Here is a 20,636-nt window from a genome sequence, read left to right on the forward strand (position 1 = left end):
TTTGCATAGCACACAATTGTAATTCATTTAGTTTTAGAATGGTGCACTAGGTCAATAGAATTGCATGCCGTAGGGTGATTCCCGAGAAGCATGCCATCTGCACACAAGCATGCCATCTGCACACAAATAATCACAAATATTCTAGATTTTTTTTTTCATCAGTGACCTCCCATCTTGTCTGTGGGCCAATGAAAAGTCTGCAATGTCTTTGTCTGAGCGTAGCAAAATCCCTAGCAACTAATAGGAAAGTTGCCTACCCCTTAATATATAGGAAACTCCAGAGGGGCCATTTTCTGCTGTTTATTTTGCAGTTCTGAGAGAGAGAGAGAGCAGTGTCATTGCTGTGCTCTGTGCTTTCATCTAGATCCTATTCCTTATCCAATTCCATTAGATAGTTAGTTAGCTCACATATATAATACAGATAGTTAGTGGGGGATAGTCAGTGTAGGTTAGATAGTAATATAGTGTAGCTGATAGGTTCCAGTGCAGGGTGTTAGGTAGTGTGATAGGAATTACTGTTTCTCTGCTGTCCATACATATATGCTACAGACTCAGTGCTGTGATGACAACAATACTTAGTGCACCAATCAGTAATATCTACTCAGACCTGATAAAATGTGAAGTTGCATGTATTGTGCAAAAAATATGCGCATCAGTGCAGATTTGCACAATTGCGAAAATAATGACTGGAGATCACGAATTCTAGAATTTTCTAATTTATTGTGAATATTATGCGAAAAATTCATAAAATATCTTGAAAACAAATTTTGCCTATGCCGCTCATCACTATTGCAGATCAGCCCCTTTAAAGCGGGTTCTCTGAGTTATATATGTTTATTCTAATGTGCCTTATATTGTCCTAAACAATTCATTTGTAAATTACTTTATATTTCCTTGTGGTCCTGTTTCACCCGCAGCGCTGTGGGTCACGTGACACTTGGCATCATCCACCAGGCTCCTGGCAGGCTTATCCCTGCCTGATGGAGTTGCCCAGCTCTGTACACGAAACTTCAGAGTTGTGTGCCCACCCCTCTCCCAGCAGCTTGCTGCCAGCTGGCTCCTATGAGGAATCGCGCATGCGTGATCACTCACCAGCAGCCCTATGAAAACAGCATTCCGATCACAAGTGATTTGGCCCATAAGCCCCCCCAGACGCACATAGGTAATTCTATGTGCATATAAGAATATATTTGTCAATACAGTGAGGAACAGAAGTATTTGAACACCCTACGATTTTGCAAGTTCTCCCACTTAGAAATCATGGAGGGGTCTGAAATTTGCACCATAGGTGCATTCCCATTCTGAGAGACAGAATAAAAAATAAAAAATAGGAAATCACATTGTATGATTTTTAACGAATTTATTTGTCTTGCACTGCTGAACATAAGTATTTGAACACCTGAGAAACAGCAATCATTTTAAGTTAGTAGCACCTGTCTGAGCTCTTTAAAGACCCCTGTTCACCCCACAGTCAGTCAGACGCCAACTACTGCCATGTGCAAGACAAAAGATCTGTGAAAAGACACCAGAGACAAAATTGTGGACCTCCACAAGGCTGGAAATGGCTACGGGGCAATTGCCAAGCAGCTTGGTGAAAATAGATCAACTGTTGGAGCAATTTTTAGAAAATGGAAGAGGCTAAAGACGACTGTCAGTCTCCCTCGGACTGGGGCTATATGCAAGATCTCACCTCGTGGGTTATTACTGATGATAAGAAAGGTGAGGAATCAGCCCAGAACTACAAGGGAGGAGCTGGTCAATGATATGAAGAGAGCTGGGACCACAGTTTCAAAGGTCACTGTCAGTAGAACACTGCTCCGTCATGGTTTCAAATTATGCATTGCACGGAAGGTTCCCCCAGCTCAAGTCATCACATGTCCAGGCCCATTTTAAGTTTGCCAATGACCATCTGGATGATCCATAGGAGGCATGGGAGAAAGTCATGTGCTCAGATGAGACCAAAGTAGAACTTTTTGGTCTAAACTTCACTCGTCGTGTTTGGGGGAAACAGAAGGATAAGTTGCATCCCAAGAACACCATCCCTACTGTGAAGCATGCGGGTAGTAACATCATGCTTTGAGGGTGTTTTTCTGCGAAGGGGACAGGACAACTGCACTGTATTAAGGAGCATTGAAGATGGGTCGTGGCTGGGTCTTCCAACATGACAACGACCCGAAGCACACAGCCAGGATAACCAAGGAGTGGCTCGGTAAGAAGCATGTCAAGGTTCTGGAGTGGCCTAGCCAGTCTCCAGACCTAAATCCAATAGAACATCTTTGGAGGGAGCTGAAACTCTGTGTTGCTCAGCGCCAGCCCCAAAACCTAACAGGACTAGAGGAGATGTGTGTGGAGGAGTGGGTCAAAATCCCTGTTGCATTATGTGCAAATCTGGTCAAGAACTACAGGAAACGTTTGACCTCTGTAATTGTAAACAAAGGCTTCTCTACCAAATATTAACACAGATTTTCTCAGGTGTTCAAATACTTATGTTCAGCAGTGCAAGAGAAATAAATTCTTTAAAAATCATAAATGTGATTTCTGGAATTATTTTATTTTTATGTCTCTCAGAGTGGGAATGCACCTATTTCAAACCCCTCCATGATTTCTAAGTGGGTGAACTTGCAAAATTGCAGGGTGTTCAAATACTTCTGTTCCTCGCTGTATATAGCAAGCTACTGTTGATGCTCTTAATTTGGTTTTGACAAATGCAAAATAATACATTGAGTTAATATGATTTATTGGGTTAATTTAATTAAAGTCAGACCAGCATAGGAATGAAAATAAATATACCTGTTAAATACCTGCCATGGAAAACCATAACATTAAGTATACAACCACAAATTCTAAAATGTATTATTATCTGTCTATCCTCAGCTCAAGCCAGGACAGAACAATTGCAGAGACAATGACAGTGAAAGTCCAAGCAGAGAATCAAAACCTTCACAGAGAAGTGCTTCACGGGAGCGTCTAAGTGATGTAAGTAATGTAACATACTGGGATATTCAACAACTCAAAGAAATACAGAGAATAACTAAGCCATCATGGTAACTAGAAGAGTTGCTGTCGAGAATACAGAACATGCATTCAGCCTCGTTGCCTACAAAATGGGAGAACACCAGTACAGTAAAAAGCAGGTCTTTGCACGCAGTTTTGGAAACCAAAATCAGGAGTTGATCATAAAAGAAGAGAAACTATGAGGGGCAGATACTATGTCCCCTCTTTTATGAATGCACTCCTGGTTTTGGGTTCCAAAACCACATGCAGAAACCTGATCATGTGCTCATACCTGAGGGTGCATTCACATCACCGTTTAGCTTTCCGGTCTTCTGATCCGTCAGAAGAAGAGAGAGAGAGAAAAAAAACAGGATCCAGTAAAAAAAAATAAAAAATTTATCCTGTTGCATCAGTTGTCATCCGTTTGAGCCATTTACATCTGAGAGCCGTTTTTTTACATTGGAAAAGGGTGTGTTCACACTAGCGATAGGGATTCTGTTATGGCTTTCCGTTAACATGGTTATAACGGAAAACAACGGAATACATAAGACGGAAAAACTGATCTGCTCTTCTGCCCATAGACTTGTATTATGACTGAATGCAAAACAGAAGGAAGCCTTTAAAAGGCATTCCGTTTGCTTTCCGTCCTAAATAGAAGTCTATGGGAATCAAAACTGATCCGTCTGGGTCCCGTTATGCAAGACAGAAAACAAAGTCCTGTCGACAGGACTTTGTTTTCCGTCTTGCATAACGGGACCCAGACGGATCTGTTATGCTTTCCCATAGACTTCTATTAGGACGGAAAGCAAACAGAATGCCTTTTAAAGGCTTCCGTTTTGCCTTCTGTCTGGGTATTCCGTTATTTTCCGTTATAACCATGCTATAACGGAAAGCCATAGCGGAATCCCTAACACTAGTGGTAACCCACCCAAAAACTGCACGCAGTACTTTTGTTTCTATCTAAAAAAACTGATCTCAGACTGAAGTGGCTCAAACGGATGACAACTGATGCAACAGGATCTGTTTTTTTTTACTGGATCCTATGAAAAAATGGATCGTATGCAATCCTATGCATAACTGATGCAACAGAATATGTTTTTTTCTCTCTCTCTCTTTTTCTGATGGATCAGAAGAACGGTAAGCTAAACTGTGATGTGAATGCACCCTAAATGGTATATGTTGGTTGTAGAGACCTGGTATAGATTTTGCATCTGGGTCTAGACACTTCTTCAAGCTTCTTCAAGAGCATGGAATGACCAATACTACAGCAGTTGTTTGTCATGGGTGTTGAGCCCCAATCAATCTAGTATTAAAGGTGTTGGGAATCACAGAATCCTATCACCACTTTAAGACATAACCTTTAATAGTTATGTATAAAAAACTTAAACATACCCTAACAAAGTGAACTTAAATATAATAGGCTAATTAGCGGTGAATGTGGTATGTTTTGGGGCAAAAAGTTACTGACCCTCAACCTTTCTCCCTAATATTGTCCACCCTGCCTAAAACAGATTTGCCGCCTCAATAGGGGTGATCCCGTATCAGGAACCTCCTAAAATTCCCTAGAAGGCCCTGAGAAGGGATAGAAACTACCACCAGAGAGATAGGAAGTCTATTAATGCAGTCGGTTGGTCCTTATATCAAAAACAAAAAACAGTACAACAAATGTGCGTTATTACTGATATTAAACTAAATAGATCAACATAAGTACAAGCCCCATATCCAATATCCAATTGGTTCTAATGTATTAGGTTAGTGATCATAAAATTGCCTATCAGTATAGGGTTAGTAAAGACAACTGTCCCAACGCATTTCCCTGCGCCATTCAGGGTGCCGTTCATCAGGGGACATAGTATGGAGTGAGGTGATACTCCGTAAAGATGGACTAAAGTACAGTGGATAATGTAATCACAACACTCTCACATCACCACAGTCATCCCACTTGATCAGATGCAGCCCAAAGAAACACCACATAGACCTATATGGAATATAGTGAGCCCTCAGAATAGCAGCACATCTGTATGCAGTTCAAAAAGCCTCTATGTGGATGGCTGTGATACGGTATACTTGCATATCCCCAGAGGATGGTAGATATTTGCGAGTGGCCCCACGATGGAGGGGAGGCCAGAGGAGAGTGGCCAGCCTAGTGATGATCAGACACCAAATGAACCACACACGTGTAGGCAGTGTGCTCATACATTGTTATGTCCAGATATATTAAAGGGGATGACAACTTAATAAACATTTCTCTATAATTCCTAACCTTGTGGTCATTAGCCACCTATAAATAGCAACCATTGGCAGCTGCCGCATCCATGGCAATCAAGATGGTGACAGTCACATGATTTACCCATGTGACTACAGACCCGATCCTCTTCTGTGCTTGTGCTGAAATCATTCAGAGATGTATGCAGCAGAATCTGCTGTATGTGCGCATACACGGAATGCTTTCTGCATAAGTACAGAAGGTGATGTGTCCAGGTTAGCTGTCACATGGGCAAATTATGTGACCAACCCCAGCACCTGCTGTTTATAGAACAGATCAATGAGCATCGCAGGACACTGAACTAGGATGGTCAGGCTCGGCTAATGCCCAAAAGGTTAGAGCATTGTAGATATATTTTTTTTTTTTTTAAGGGTCTACCCCTTTGATGGACTATGTTAAGATAGGCTATCAATTTTAAAGAGACAGAAACCCCTTTTAATAAGATAATGACAAAGTGGAAAAGCAAAGCGATCTATAAAGCACTGTGTTTAATTGGTCATCCAACACCAACTTAGCTGCAAAAATCACGTGTAGTATAAGGCTCTATTTACATGGCTTTTGAGTATGACATTTAGTAGACATTTTTGAAGAGTGAATATTCAGTTGTATATGTCTGTCATTGACTAACATTTTTGACGTCTACATTTGTGTAATAAATTGCAGTAAGACGTTAAAGGGCTTCTCTGGGAATTAAGAAAATAAAATTACTGAAAATACTTAACTATTACTTTGTTCTAAACATATTCCGAAATACCTTTCATTAGTTATAATGGCTCACTATTTCTAGGGAGCAATCATCAGAAGAAATAAAATGGCCGCCATCCTATTAGTACAAAAAAAATCTGTCCTAATCACATAGCAGGACAAGTTACTTCAAAACACCAAGCTAAAGAGCTGCCTCATCCTCCTCTCTGCTCTACTTGTCAGGGATTATGATCCTGAATACAGCTGATCTTTAACTGAATCTCTGTAGGAATGGAGTTCAGGAGGAGACATGAGGGTTGGGATGTGGTTAATGAGCAGCAGCACTTGTATGCAGTTTCCATTACCAGAGCAACACATTACCACAGTTTGTTCTGTCCATCCTCTCATATCTCCTCATAAACTCCATTCCAACAAAGATTCAGCTAAAGATCAGATGTATTCAGGATGATAACCCTGACAAGTAAAGTAGAGAGGAGGTTGAGGCTCTTTAGCTCAGTGTTCTTAAGTAACTAATCCTGCTGTGTGATTAGGACAGGTTTTAAGAGTACTAATAAGAAAACGGCCATTTTATTTCTCCTAATGATTACTTCCTAGACAAATTGAGCCAATTTAACTAATAACAGATATTTGGGAATATATTTAGAATAAAGTAATATTTAGTATTATCATTTTCTTAATTCCTGGAGAACATATTTGAGCTAGTAATATGGTCAAAAACACTTTCAGTGCAGCAAGACACTCCCTACAGTATAGCAATAGGAAAATACAGCTTAAATATAGAATTTTTTCCTATATTAAAAACACAGATTTCTTTCCAAATAAAATAAAATGAGTGACTAAAATGTAAGTCTGAAAATAAAATTGGTCATGAAGAAATATAGTTATTTCCCATTTCGTAGACATGTCAGATTCCTTATCCTCATAGAAAAAATAGCTTTCAACTATTCTTGCTGTTATCTTCCACCATTGCACTAGTTGGGAAGCTAGACTTGGCATGTTGACAGAGATTTGCTCCTCTTTCACTCTAATGAGATCCAAGGAAAAGAATGACACTTCACAAATGTGAGCAGATAACACAGGGAAACAAGTTAAGATTAATTTAGAGACTATCGGGAACCATTAATATTCTAGATGGCAAGTTCTAATAAAATAAAAGAGAAAGCTATCTAGTATATAGTCTGTGTTTAATATTTCATATACCCTGAAATATATAGGCAGTATTAAAATAACCCTATGTGCAAAATGTAGAGAATAAATGTACAGTATTTTTCGCTTTATAAGACATATCTGATGATAAGATGCACCTGTGTTTTTGAGGAGGAAATTAAGAAAAATAAATATTTTAAACCAAATGTTGTGCTTTTGGTGGCTTTTAAACTAATGGGGGTCTGTGGATGGTGTACTGTTATGGCAGATCTGTGGATGACACCCTGTTATGGAGGATCTGTGGATGACACTGTTATGGGGGATTTGTGGATGGCACTGTTATGAGGAATCTGTGGATGACACTGTTATGGGGTATCTGTGGATGGCATTGTTATTGGGATCTGTGGATGACACTGTTATGAAGGACACTGTTATCAGGGCAGTACAGTCAGAAGCTTCATCTCAGGGGAGAGGGGGCCTGGAGGCTGGCTACTGCTGCCGCAGTGACGGCCTGGCCCGGCACAGTCACTGAATTTCATTGAGCTGGCCCCAGATAAGAGCAGCCATCACAAAATGTATTCAGTTTAGCCCCTAGCAGTGCTGATTTTCTAAAATACTGGTAATCACTTAGCTATGATCAGTACTCAGTATGGACAGAGCGGGCAGGCCAGCAGCACACGTCACTCACTCAGTTAGTCACGCTTTGGCTCTGCCCACATCACCGCAGCGGCAGTTGCCAGCCTCCAGGCCCTCTCTCCCCCGAGATGGAGCTTATGACTGTATGGCCATGACAGCACCCCAGTTTACATTTCACTGATACATCGCAGGCTGCTATGCCTGTGCAGGAAAGCAGAGCCTGTGATGTGCCGACAATGTAATATTGCTGTATTCACTTTACAAGATGCACTGCCATTTTCTTTGAACTTTTGGGGGGGAAACAAGTGCGTCTTATAAAGCGGAAAATACGCTATGTTTCTGTAGTACCTACCTTCTTTTCATTGGTTCAGCTGGATATTGAATGTAAAATTTCAAATGATCTGTATGCTGTAAAACATAACCTGCCAGATTTACAAATCCTAAAGATGGAGTAAGTTTAGACAGGGGCATAGATTTACTAATGTGCCTGCACCAAAATTCTGTCATAAAAGCAACCCAATTTGATGCATCTAGAGGTTCTACACTTTTTTACTGCATGCTTGACAGGGGAAAGAACTTTGTGGGAAAGGGGCAGAGCTTAAGATATGCTATTTTATGCCCCTTGATGAGCATGTAGGCAAGTGTGTAGTGTATATGATATGCACATGCTATGATACAGCTCTGCCTTCAGCATGCTGATGTCTAACCCTGTCAATCAAGGGGACAGAGGAGTGTGGAGAGCACAGGGGTGTTACAAAAGTCGTTCTGAAGGATTCAGCCCCACCCTCTGATGCTTAAATGTTCTAATTTGCATATGAATAAAATCCAGATATCTTAGCTGTTTAATATATGTAGTACCCCAGACTTGGGGATACCACAAATTGTATATTACTGTGCATTGTATTTCACTGTTTGCTTCCTAGCTATTATCACCAGCAAGGAAGGTTGGCAAAAGTTGACAGGAACAGGGTTAACCACCCTTGGCTCCCCTCTTAGTAGGGGTGGGCTGGTCCTGCTTCCTGTCAAGAAGAGGGAGTTTCTGTCTAGAGACAGAGTGGAAAGGATGCAGACTGCAGTGCTCCTTCTCTTACAGAGTATTCCCCAGAAGAAACCATTACCATTGCCTTAAGTAAAGCCTTGAGAGGATAAAGACAGTGAAAGTGAACTGCTATATTTAGCTTCTACATACATTGCTGTAAAGTGAGGGGATACAGCCAAGCCACTCTTCACCAATCAACCACTAGGCCAGTATCACCTAAGTGCTGAATTGCCACCAATCAACCTGCCTCAATATCATTTCTGGTGCCAGAGAAGAATTGCACTAAATCCTGTTCCTACTGTTTGTATGAGTGCTCCGGCCTCATTCTTCACTACTATAACTTGCACTGCAACAGACCCCAACGTCCTGAGATAGGAGACTGTAACACTACAACACTACATCAGGGGCACTACCACTCCCATCCTCTACACCGGCTCCCACAGGGGCTCACTGCACATACAGACAAAAGAAAGGTGTTGTTTTACTTAGCATGATCAACTCTACCAGGCAGTATCTCTGGTTTAACCCCTTAAAGACCCGTGCCGTAGATGTACGGCACAGTTACACGTGACTTAAGGACCAACACGGTACATGTACAGCACAAGGTCCTCCGGGTGCTGGGAGGGAATCACGGGGGAATCGGGACACAATAGATGCTCTTACTGGCAGTATTTCCTCCCCCCTGCAGCTCCAAGCACTGCGATTCGTCGCAGAACGATGCTGCGGGTCAGGGGAGGGGGTCATGGAAACTAGTCAGCACCAGTCTCCCCCTAGGTCAGGCAGGGGACTCTAGTGTTTAGCATCCACTGCGAGCTCTGCGATTTTTCTGGAATAACGCTCTAGTCCAGGCATCCTCAACCTGCGTCCCTCCAGCTGTTGAAAAACTACAACTCCCAGCATGCCCGAACAGCTTACAGGTATCAGCCTACAGCAGGGCATTGTGGGAGTTGTAGTTTTACAACAGATGGAGGTGCGCAGTTTGAGGATGCGTGCTCTAGTCAATGGCAGCACTACAGCAGCAGAGGAAACCGGAAGAATCCCTCTGCATGCAGTCATTCTAGTTGGCGACTGCATGCAGAGTAGACCTGTGCCCCTCTGTGCTATATCTGCTTGCTGGGATTTGTGGTTCACCACCACAGTGATCTACTACTTCCTGTAAAGAAGAACATCTGGAACATCTGCTGCAGTGTTTTTTTTTTTTGCAGCAGCAGAAGTTCCAGATCTCTTAACTAACCCCCCCCCCCTATCCCAAGACCTAATCCAAGCCCCTATCCCACCGCCCGTCCGATTTTGCCTACGGTGAACAAATTGTCATTTTTTTGTCACTTGTATCTTTTTTTCTTGTTTTCCTGCTCTACACCACTTTTTTGTGTGTGAACTGTGAACTCCAAGTGCTCATCAGTCCGTAATCCACTGTTCTGCACCCGGGCTATTTTTTTGGGTTAATACATTTTTAGATAGTGTTCTTTTTTTGTATCTGCGGTAAATTGTAATACCGCAGTGTCTGCACGGACGCAACAAGCGTCAGCTTGAGTGTTTTCTGCAACCTTGAGCACCAATAAGTACCATTATTTTTTTTTTTTTTTTTTTTTTTTTTTTTTTTATTTATATTTTTATTGTAAGTTTCACTATACAACAGGGAGGAACATAGTATCAAGGTTTAGGCTCGCAGGCCTCGCCAATGTGTTAGGTACAAATCAGAAATGGATTAAAATCGGTACAATGTACAGTACACACTTTAAAGACATACGTCAATCCTATCCCCCATAGGAGGGATTTCCAATATATGAGACATTCATGAGATCAGAGAAACAGACGCTCAGAAGAGCCATAAGACCAGGTAAGAGGCGTTGCATTCCATTTTTTGGGAGGTGAAGTTAAACATGGTAGTGCCTATGACCTGCCGTGCGATTGTGTATCATGGTTACTAAGGTATATCAACTAAATCAGGTTCCAATTGACTAGTTATGGTTTGGGGATCTGTATTTAGCCCACAGAGACCATTTTTTGAGAAAAGACAGATGCGTACGAGATTCCCAGGAGGATAGTTCCTCAAACCTGAAGATCTGATCAATTTTTTGAGTCCATTGGTCCAAGGTTGGGACAGTAGTCTGAAGCCAATATTTGGGGAGTTGTAAGCGGGCCGCCAATATCATCTGTGTAAACACAAATGGTGGTCCTGCTTCCCCCTGTTCTTGAGGGAGTGAGAGGAGAGCAATTTGTGGAGAGGGTTTAAACGATGTGCCACAAACCCTGTTTGAGGTAGCGAAGACTTCACACCACCATATCTGAACCAGGGGGCATGACCACCAGATATGCAGGAAAGTTCCCCTCTCCCCAAGGCACCTCCAGCACGTGTCAGAAGCCGCCCCAGCAAACCTCGATAATTTATCAGGCGTGTTATACCATCTTGTAAGAATCTTGTAGCTATTTTCCTGGATTCTGACACAGCGGGAGGCTCCATGGGGAGCGTCTAGAAACTTAGGTAAAGACTCAAAAGGAAGTGTGATATTTAAATCCAATTCCCATTGTGTGACAAAGGATGGCTTAGCAAGCATAGGAGGTAGTCGCAGTTTGCTATATATCCATGAGGTAAGTTTCTTGGGTAATGTCTGTAAGGCAGTTAGAGCCTCTAACCATACCAGAGGGCGATGAAGATCCCCTACGTTGACATGCTGCTTTAAGTAGGCTCTAAGATAAGCAATTGAAATAAAGTCACGAGGGTGAGGGTTAAGCAGGGCATTTATGTCTCCTGAGTCCATCCATACTCCAGTTGGTAGGGCTAGAGAAATTAATGGAATTGAAGAGGACATCAGCCTTATTGAGGTGGTTTGCCTTAAAGTGGGAGGGGCCGTATTCAGTACATCTGCTACAGTCAGTGTGGGTGAAGGGAATGGAATGGAACAGTGTGTGGAGGATAGCCATTTCCAAGCTTCCAATGTGGCTCTGATGATTGGGTAATGAGACATGTGGCCAGAAAAAACCGTCTCTCGACCCAACAGATGTGCTCTAGCCGGTCTGTTCAAGATTTCCAGTTCCATCTGGACCACTGTGGAAGCTGGGGAAGTGCTCAGCCAAGCTAGTGCTCGGGAGAGGAGGATAGCCCTCCCATATAGCTCGGGGCTCGGCAAACCTATTCCCCCAGCATGCCTAGGCTTAATAAGAAGTGCCGAGGAGAGTCTCGCTCTCTTCCCATTCCAGATGAAGGAGCTGAATTTTTTCATAATCGAAGTGTAATAGTGTTTAGGGATAGAAATGGGGAGAACCTGTTGTAAATATGTGAGTCTGGGCAGTATTAATGAAGATATTAGATTCTTCCTACCAAACCAGGAGAGCATTGGGTTAGATCTGGCCAAATTGTCGATGGAATCAATGATAGATTTCTTTAAGGGGATATAGTTAAGAGAAAAAAGTTCCGTAATTTCTGGGCTAATTTTGACCCCTAAATACGTGATGTTGGGGGAGGACCAATTAAATGGGGAGTCCTTCATTAGAAGGCATTTTGTTGCCTGTGAAACCCCTGAGCAAAGGACTAATGACTTATTAGCATTAATTTTAAAATCTGACATTGTGCTATATGTATTCAGGTGGGATTGAATTCGGGGTAGGGCCGTTTTTGGATTAATCGTCATTATGAGCACATCGTCCGCAAAAGCAGCAATTTTCTGCTCCCTGCCTCCCAAACATAGACCCTTTATCTCCTGGTCCAACCTTATTTTTGCTAGAAGAGGCTCCAAAGCCAAGACGAATAGGAGGGGTGATAAGGGACAGCCCTGTCGGGTCCCGTTTCTAATAGGGAAGGAAGGTGATACAGTGCCATTTACTAGGACTGCAGCTGTTGCTTGTTCATACATCGAGAAGACTGCTTTGGTAAAAGAGTCAGGTAGGCCAAATCCTGAAAGTGTTTGTTTTAGGTATGACCAATTGACCCTATCAAATGCTTTCTCAGCATCTGTGCTGAGTAAAAGCAGAGGGGAGGACACGCGTTTAGCATGACAGAGGGTATTAATCACCCTCGTGGTATTGTCCTTCCCTTCCCTGTTGCGGACAAAGCCTACCTGATCTCTATGGACAAGTTGGGGAAGGAGAATGGCTAACCTGTTAGCTAGCATCTTGGCCAGGAGCTTAAGGTCTATGTTTAGGAGGGATATGGGTCTGTAGTTGGAACATAAACTGGCGTCTTTCCCTTCTTTAGGGATGAGAGTGATGTGGGCTGCCGTCATGTCTCTCGAGAGTGGAATTCCCGCAAGAGTCTGATTGCAAACTTCCAACAAGTGAGGAAGAAGAAGATCTTGGAACATTTTGTAATATGCTAACGGAAGGCCATCAGGGCCTGGACTCTTTCCTGTCGGCATTTGGTTCATTGCTGTCCTTAGCTCAGTTATGGAGAAGGGAGCTGAAAGAGTCGATTTCTGGTCTGTGTCAATGGTAGGGAGTTTGGTCGCTTCCAGGAAGGAAGATATGACAGTGGCATGGGATTCTGGTTCAGTTGTTGAGGGAAGGTTGTAGAGATCATTGTAAAATGAACGGAATTGAGACGCAATCTGGTTGACCGAAAAGATGGGGGACCCATCTTGTGATGTTAGCTGATGGACGTAGTTTGCAGACCTCCTCCCTTTAATCCTGTTCATTACAAACTTGGTGGCCTTGTCCCCATGTGCAAAGAATTTGTGCTGTGAGCTCATGTGGTATTTGGCTGCTCTATTGGCCAGTAGAGATCTGAATTTGGCTCTGCATTCTGACAATTTTTGGAGATGGGCGTCAGTGGGTTTAGCTTTATGATGTGATTCTAAAGTCTGAATATTTTTCAGAGTGTCCTCTATTTCACTTTCCCTCTTTCTCTTTAGGTGTGTGCCAATGCTAATAAATTGTCCCCTCACTACAGGTTTATGAGCATCCCAAAGAGTATTGGCCGTTGTATCTGGATTTTTATTTAGGGAGAAATATTCTGTTATGTGTTTAGATATCCGATCAACCGAGTCCTGATACCCCAGGAGGGTTTCATTTAAGCGCCAGTTGAAGCACGAGGGCGTTTCACTAGGGGCCAACACTGAAATATATATTGGGGAGTGGTCTGAGATGTGTATAGCACCAATGGTCGCCTCTCTGCATAGGTGTATGTGTTCTTTAGAGATAAAGAGGTAATCAAGCCGGTGGTAAGTTTTATGTACTTGGGAATAGAACGTGAAATCCTGGACACTCGGGTGGAAAGATCGCCATACATCGATCAAATGGAGATCCCAGAGGGTATTTCTGACCTTTTTTAGAAACCTCTTGGAATGGGACGATTTATGGGAGGAGACATCCAGTTGAGGATATAAGGCGACATTGAAGTCGCCCCCAACAATTACTATACCCTCTTTAAAGGACTCTATAATGGGAAAAATGTCAGAAAACCAACGGGCTTGGTTAGAGTTTGGGGCGTATAGATTTATAAAAGTGTACGTCTGCGGCCCTATGGTGCCCTTAAGTAGGATATACCTGCCTTCTGGATCTAGGCTTTGGCTAGCAAATTTAAAGGGGATCCTCCTCTGTAGCCCTATGCTGACCCCACTGGAAGCTGAGGAGCTACTCCCACAATGGTACCAGTTGGAGAAGTGGGAGAATCGCATGTCTGGGTAGTGGTTAAAGCGGAAATGCGTCTCCTGAAGGAATATCACTCCAGCTCCAGCTTTTCTTAGAATGGCAAAGATTTGGCTCCTTTTGGAAGGAGAGTGAAAACCTTTGACATTATAAGAGGCCACTGACAGGTCAGCCATTATTTGTTATGTGTGTGGGTTTACCTTGTAGCTGTTGTGGTCCCTGTCTAAGAAGTGTATCGGATCTTTTGTGGTCTTCTACCTCTGGTACCATTGCAGCTGTGCTTGTATGGGAGACAATCCAGATCAATATAATAGGCGAGAACCTTGAGTTAGGGGTAAGTAGGGGAAATAGAACACAATTTGTTAAACAAACAAGAAACATGAACAAAGACATAATGTAATATGTCAAAGACATAATGTAATATGTCATAATCTGGAGGGGGTTGTTTGGTCTATGGACCATTTAAGAGAGACCGTATAACGCCCTGAGAGGGGGTAGAAGCAGAGCAGAGAGATGGGGGAAACACGTACAGGTATACGGAAAACCATCTAGTCTCATGCAAACAGTGGAATCCCAAACTCTAGACAGTAATATACGAGAATTTCAGCATGACAATATTGCCTGAAAATTACCATACTATACTATAGGCAAGAGAGTTTTCCTAATGCTCTTGTGAGAGACTTCTCGGGGTGAATTGCAGACCCCTCCTCTTGGAGCGAGAAGACTTCGGCGTACGTAGTACCTCAAAAGGAACCACCTTGGGTATATCAGGCAGGGCACCGAGGTCCTGGAAGAGTTCCCAATTTTCAATCTGCATGGGTGGCACATTTAGGACCTCAAAGGCAGAAGTGAGGTCTGTATATGACGAGATGTTTACTCTCTTGCCCGCGTATGTGAAGGATATGCCAAACGGGTAGGACCAACGGTATAAAACCTTTTTGGAGCGCAACCAATCTGTCAGAGGTTTAAGGGATCTGCGCTTCTTCAGCGTTGAAGGGGCTAAGTCCTGGAATATGTCAATCTTGGAATCCTTGTATATCAAGTCAGGGTGATCACGTGCGGCTTCCAGAACGGCGGTTTTCACTTGAAAATTCAGGAACCTACATATTATGTCCCTAGGAGGTTCGGCTGGCTTAGGTTTGGGCCTGAGGGCTCTGTGCGCCCGTTCTATAATTACTTCTTGGGAGAAGTTAGGGCCCAGGAGTGATCCGCAGATATCCATAATGGACGCTGAAATGTCTCCTGTTGAGACTGATTCTGGCACTCCACGGAATCTCAGGTTATTTCGGCGCCCCCTGTTTTCTTGATCTTCTAACGAGCAGTGGAGGTCGTTTAAGTATAGGGCACAGCGGCGAAAAGAGTCCGTTACCGCAGTCTGGTGATTTATTATCTCTGCTTGGTGCTGCTCAAGTTTCTCCACACGGTCGCCAATATGTCTCACCTCGTTTCTGCAGGCAGACAATTCTGAGAGGATCGGCTCCATAATCCTGTTCAAAGCACGGTCCAGGTATTTTCTTGTAACCGGAAGGTCAGAGCCGGCCTGTGCTTCATCTGAGTCGCTTTCACCCTCTGACTGTGCAGGAGCGCGCTTCGGAGCTTTGGCCTGTGGAGTCGGCGCCATCTTAGGCTCCCTGGCAGCCATCGTTGCGGCAGCTTTCTTTAAGAATTTCTCCATTTCTCCTCCAGCAATCTGAGTTTTGGAGGGAGCTGGGGTGTCAGCATGCTTAGCGTTCCCGATCTTCACCATCTCCGCTAATGTAGGCTAATTATAGCTGGCGTTAGGGACGAGTCTCTTCACATATCACGGAGCTATGCGACCATCTTCATCCGGCGTAAGCTCCGCCAGTACCATTATTTTTTTTTATTGGTCGCTTTTGTGCTCAGTTTTCTTTTTTTGTGTAACAAGTGCATTTATTGTTACACAATTTTACAATTTTAGTTAGGCAGTGTTAGTGAACATTTTTGCATTCACATAATATCTGTGTGCGTGTCCTGCACCTGCGGAGCGCTGATCAGAAACATCCATTTTTCTAATTGGTCCGCTGAGTTTACTGCTCAGTTTACTGTATATACATATATATAGAAATCAATTTTAGTTATGTAGTGTTGGTGTAGATTTTTGCACGCATGCAACATATTTGTGAGTGCATGCATCCTGCACCTGTATTTTTTTAACTTTTTTTTTACTCCTTTTCTCTGTATTTTACATTTATTACAGCCACTTCACTCATTAAAACACAATATACACACCCCACACTATAAAAAAAAGGTTTACACATTTCACATGTCACACCCCAATAAAATAAAAATGGCCCGTCTGTCCCAACGACTATACTCAGCCGAAGAGGCATACGGGTATCTTGCCTCCTTAATAGTCTGCTAGTAAGGGAGAAGAGGTTGCCACTTTCCTCTACTCCTCTACCCCCTCATCATCATCCGCTAATGAGGGACCCTCTAGAAGGTGCCCCAGAACAACACTTGAGGAAGCCTCCCAGAGTGAGCCCATATGGACCCCACCCCCTGACGATTATCAGCCCTAAATTCCGTATTTTGAGGGCAGCTCCCGAATACAGATAGACTGTGCAGTCTACAGTCGTGGCCAAAAGTTTTGAGAATGACACAAATATTAGTTTTCACAAAGTTTGCTGCTAAACTGCTTTTAGATCTTTGTTTCAGTTGTTTCTGTGATGTAGTGAAATACAATTACACGGACTTCATACGTTTCAAAGGCTTTTGTCGACAATTACATGACATTTATGCAAAGAGTCAGTATTTGCAGTGTTGGCCCTTCTTTTTCAGGACCTCTGCAATTTGACTGGGCATGCTCTCAATCAACTTCTGGGCCAATTCCTGATAGCAACCCATTCTTTCATAATCACTTCTTGGAGTTTGTCAGAATTAGTGGGTTTTTGTTTGTCCACCTGCCTCTTGAGGATTGACCACAAGTTCTCAATGGGATTAAGATCTGGGGAGTTTCCAGGCCATGGACCCAAAATGTCAATGTTTTGGTCCCCGAGCGACTTAGTTATCACTTTTGCCTTATGGCACCGTGCTCCATCGTGCTGGAAAATGCATTGTTCTTCGCCAAACTGTTGTTGGATTGTTGGAAGAAGTTGCTGTTGTGTTTTGGTACCATTCTTTATTCATGGCTGTGTTTTGGGGCAAAATTGTGAGTGAGCCCACTCCCTTGGATGAGAAGCAACCCCACACATAAATGGTCTCAGGATGCTTTACTGTTGGCATGACACAGGACTGATGGTAGCGCTCACCTTTTCTTCCCCGGACAAGCCTTTTTCATGATGCCCCAAACAATCGGAAAGAGGCTTCATCGGAGAATATGACTTTGCCCCAGTCTTTAGCAGTCCATTCACCATATTTTCTGCAGAAGATCAATCCGTCCATGATGTTTTTTTTGGAGAGAATTGGCTTCTTTGCTGCCCTTCTTGACACCAGGCCATCTTCCAAAAGTCTTCGCCTCACTGTGTGCAGATGCGCTCACACCTGCCTGCTGCAATTCCTGAGCAAGCTCTGCACTGGTGGCACTCCGATCCCGCAGCTGAATCCTCTTTAGGAGACGATCCTGGCACTTGCTGGACTTTCTTGGACGCCCTGAAGCCTTCTTAACAAGAATTTAACCTCTTTCCTTGGAGTTCTTGATGATCCTATAAATTGTTGATTGAGGTACAATCTTAGTAGCCACAATATCATTGCCTGTGAAGCCATTTTTATGCAACGCAATGATGGCTGCACGCGTTTCTTTGCAGGTCACCATGGTTGACAATGGAAGAACAATGATTTCAAGCATCACCCTCCTTTTAACAGGTCAAGTCTGCCATTTTAACCCAATCAGCCTGACATAATGATCTCCAGCCTTGTGCTCGCCAACATTCTCACCTGAGTTAACAAGACGATTACTGAAATGATCTCAGCAGGTCCTTTAATGACAGCAATGAAATGCAGTGGAAAGTTTTTTTGGGGATTAAGTAAATTTTCATGGCAAAGAAGGACTATGCAATTCATCTGATCACTCTTCATAACATTCTGGTGTATATGCAAATTGCTATTATAAAAACTTAAGCAGCAACTTTTCCTATTTTCAATATTTATGTAATTCTAAAAACTTTTGGCCACGACTGTACACTGAGCTAGATTTTTTCAAAATCTTCCTAACTGAATATTTTGTAAATTTAATGGTGGCCCAAACCAATTTATATGCCCAACAATTTATCGCTCAGGACCCTACATTGGCATACACTAGACCCTTAGGTTGGACCCCAGTAAGCGCAGCAGAGATGATGAAGTTTTGGGGACTTGTGCTGCATATGGGCATTGTTAAGAAGCCAAACATTAGACAATATTTGGTTCGGACATTTTCTATCAGACTCCAATTTACAGTAAGACCATGATCCGGAAGCGATTTGAGTCAATTTGGAAATTCCTACACTATCATGACAATGCACAGTGCCCACCCCAAAATGACCCGACATTTGAATGTTCAAGTTTAGGCCTGTCATTGACCACTTTAACACCAAGTTTGCTGAGGTGTACAACCCTGAGAACAATTTCTGTGTAGATGAGTCCCTATTACTTTTCAAAGGGGCGATTAGATTCTGCCAGTACTTGCCTAGCAAACGGGTAAGGTATGGCATAAAGATTTACAAACTTTGTGAGAGTAGCTCCAGGTACATCCACAAGTTCCACATTTACAAAGGAAAAGATTCCCAGATAGAATAGCCAGAATATTTCTGGAGACCTCAGGAATGTTTTAAATGCAACATGGCACCTAAAATCAATGTCTGCCAATTCAGGTCGGCAAAATGCATATTATGCTGGTTTGACTCTAGAGCCCTGTGCGCCCATACATCATTTTTTAGCATATATGGGGCATTTCTGATGTTCGGGGGGAAATGAGGAACAAAACGTGGGGTGCATTTTGTATTGTTACCCTTTGGGAAAGTGAAAAGTGTGGGTGTAAAGTCACTTTTTCAATAAAAAAAAAGAAATTTTTAATTTTCCAAAATGGGGTCACTTTTTGGGAGTTTTCACTGTGGGGCCTCCTCAGGGTATCTTTATATGCGACATAGCTCCCAATTACCATTCCAGTTAAATCCGCTCTCCTAAAGCCAAAGCCATATGGTGCTCCTTCCATTCTGAAGCCTGCTGTGTGCCTATACATCAGTTTCTGTAAACTACAGAATCAGGGTAATAGATTTTGAGTTTTATTGGGCTGTTAACCCTTGATGTATTGCAGGAAAAATTTATTACAATTTTAATCTGCAAAAAAATGTGAAATTTTGAAATTTCATTCCTATTTTCCTTTAATTATCATGGGATACCTAAAGGGTAACAAAGTTTTTAAACTCAGTTTTAAAGGGTTTGAGGGGTGTAGTTTTTAAAATGGGGGGATTTATGGGTGGTTTCTAATATGTAAGCCCGACAAAATGACTTCATAACTGAACTGATCCTTAAAAAATTGGGTTTTGGAAATTGTCTTTAAAAATTTTAAGATTTGCTTCTAAACTTCTAAGCCTTCTAACATCCCAACAACAAAAACAATTTCAGTATTTACTATCTATTTTAAAAGTGCAGAAATAGAAATTTGTAAATTAGCAAATTTTCACACATTTTTAGCAAATTTTGTATTTTTTATAATGAAAATGAAATATTTTGACTCAAATTTATGAAGTACAATATGTGACGAGAAAACAATCTAGAATGGTCCGGATAAGTAAAGCATTTTAACCCCTTAAGGACCGGGCTCATTTTCACCTTAAGGACCAGGCCATTTTTTGCAAATCTGACCAGTGTCACTTTATGAGTGAATAACTTTTAAACGCTTTTACTTATCCAGGCCATTCTGAGACAGTTTTTTTTTATAACATTATTTGTACTTCATGACACTGGTAAAATGGAGTAGAAAAATAATCACTTTTAGTTATAAAAAAATACCAAATTTGCCAAAAATTTGGAAAAATTAGCAAATTTCCAAGTTTCAATTTCTCTACTTCTATAATACATAGAAATACCTCCAAAAATAGTTATTCATTTACATTCCCTATATGTCTACCTCCTGTTTGGATCATTTTGGGAATGCCATTTTATTCTTTAGGGACGTTACAAGGCTTAAAAGTTTAGAAGCAAATCTTGAAATATTTCAGAAAATTTCTAAAACCCACTTTTTCAGGACCAGTTCAGGTCTGAAGTCACTTTGTGAGGCTTACATAATAGAAACCACAGAAAAATGAACCCATTTTGCAAACTACACCC

General features: G+C 42.2%; 1 protein-coding gene across 1 annotated transcript in view; it reads left to right on the plus strand.

Annotated features, from left to right (window-relative positions):
* The window catches only part of LOC122931527 (autism susceptibility gene 2 protein homolog), a 749,041-nt gene that overhangs the window by 675,053 nt on the left and 53,352 nt on the right, over positions 1-20,636 (plus strand). The window contains exon 3 of the mRNA XM_044285595.1: positions 2,875-2,976. Within this exon, the coding sequence (XP_044141530.1) occupies positions 2,875-2,976 (102 nt within the window). The remainder of the gene's footprint in view (positions 1-2,874; positions 2,977-20,636) is intronic.

The sequence above is a fragment of the Bufo gargarizans genome, chromosome 3, assembly GCF_014858855.1.
Source record: "Bufo gargarizans isolate SCDJY-AF-19 chromosome 3, ASM1485885v1, whole genome shotgun sequence".
Taxonomy (NCBI): Eukaryota; Metazoa; Chordata; class Amphibia; order Anura; family Bufonidae; genus Bufo; species Bufo gargarizans.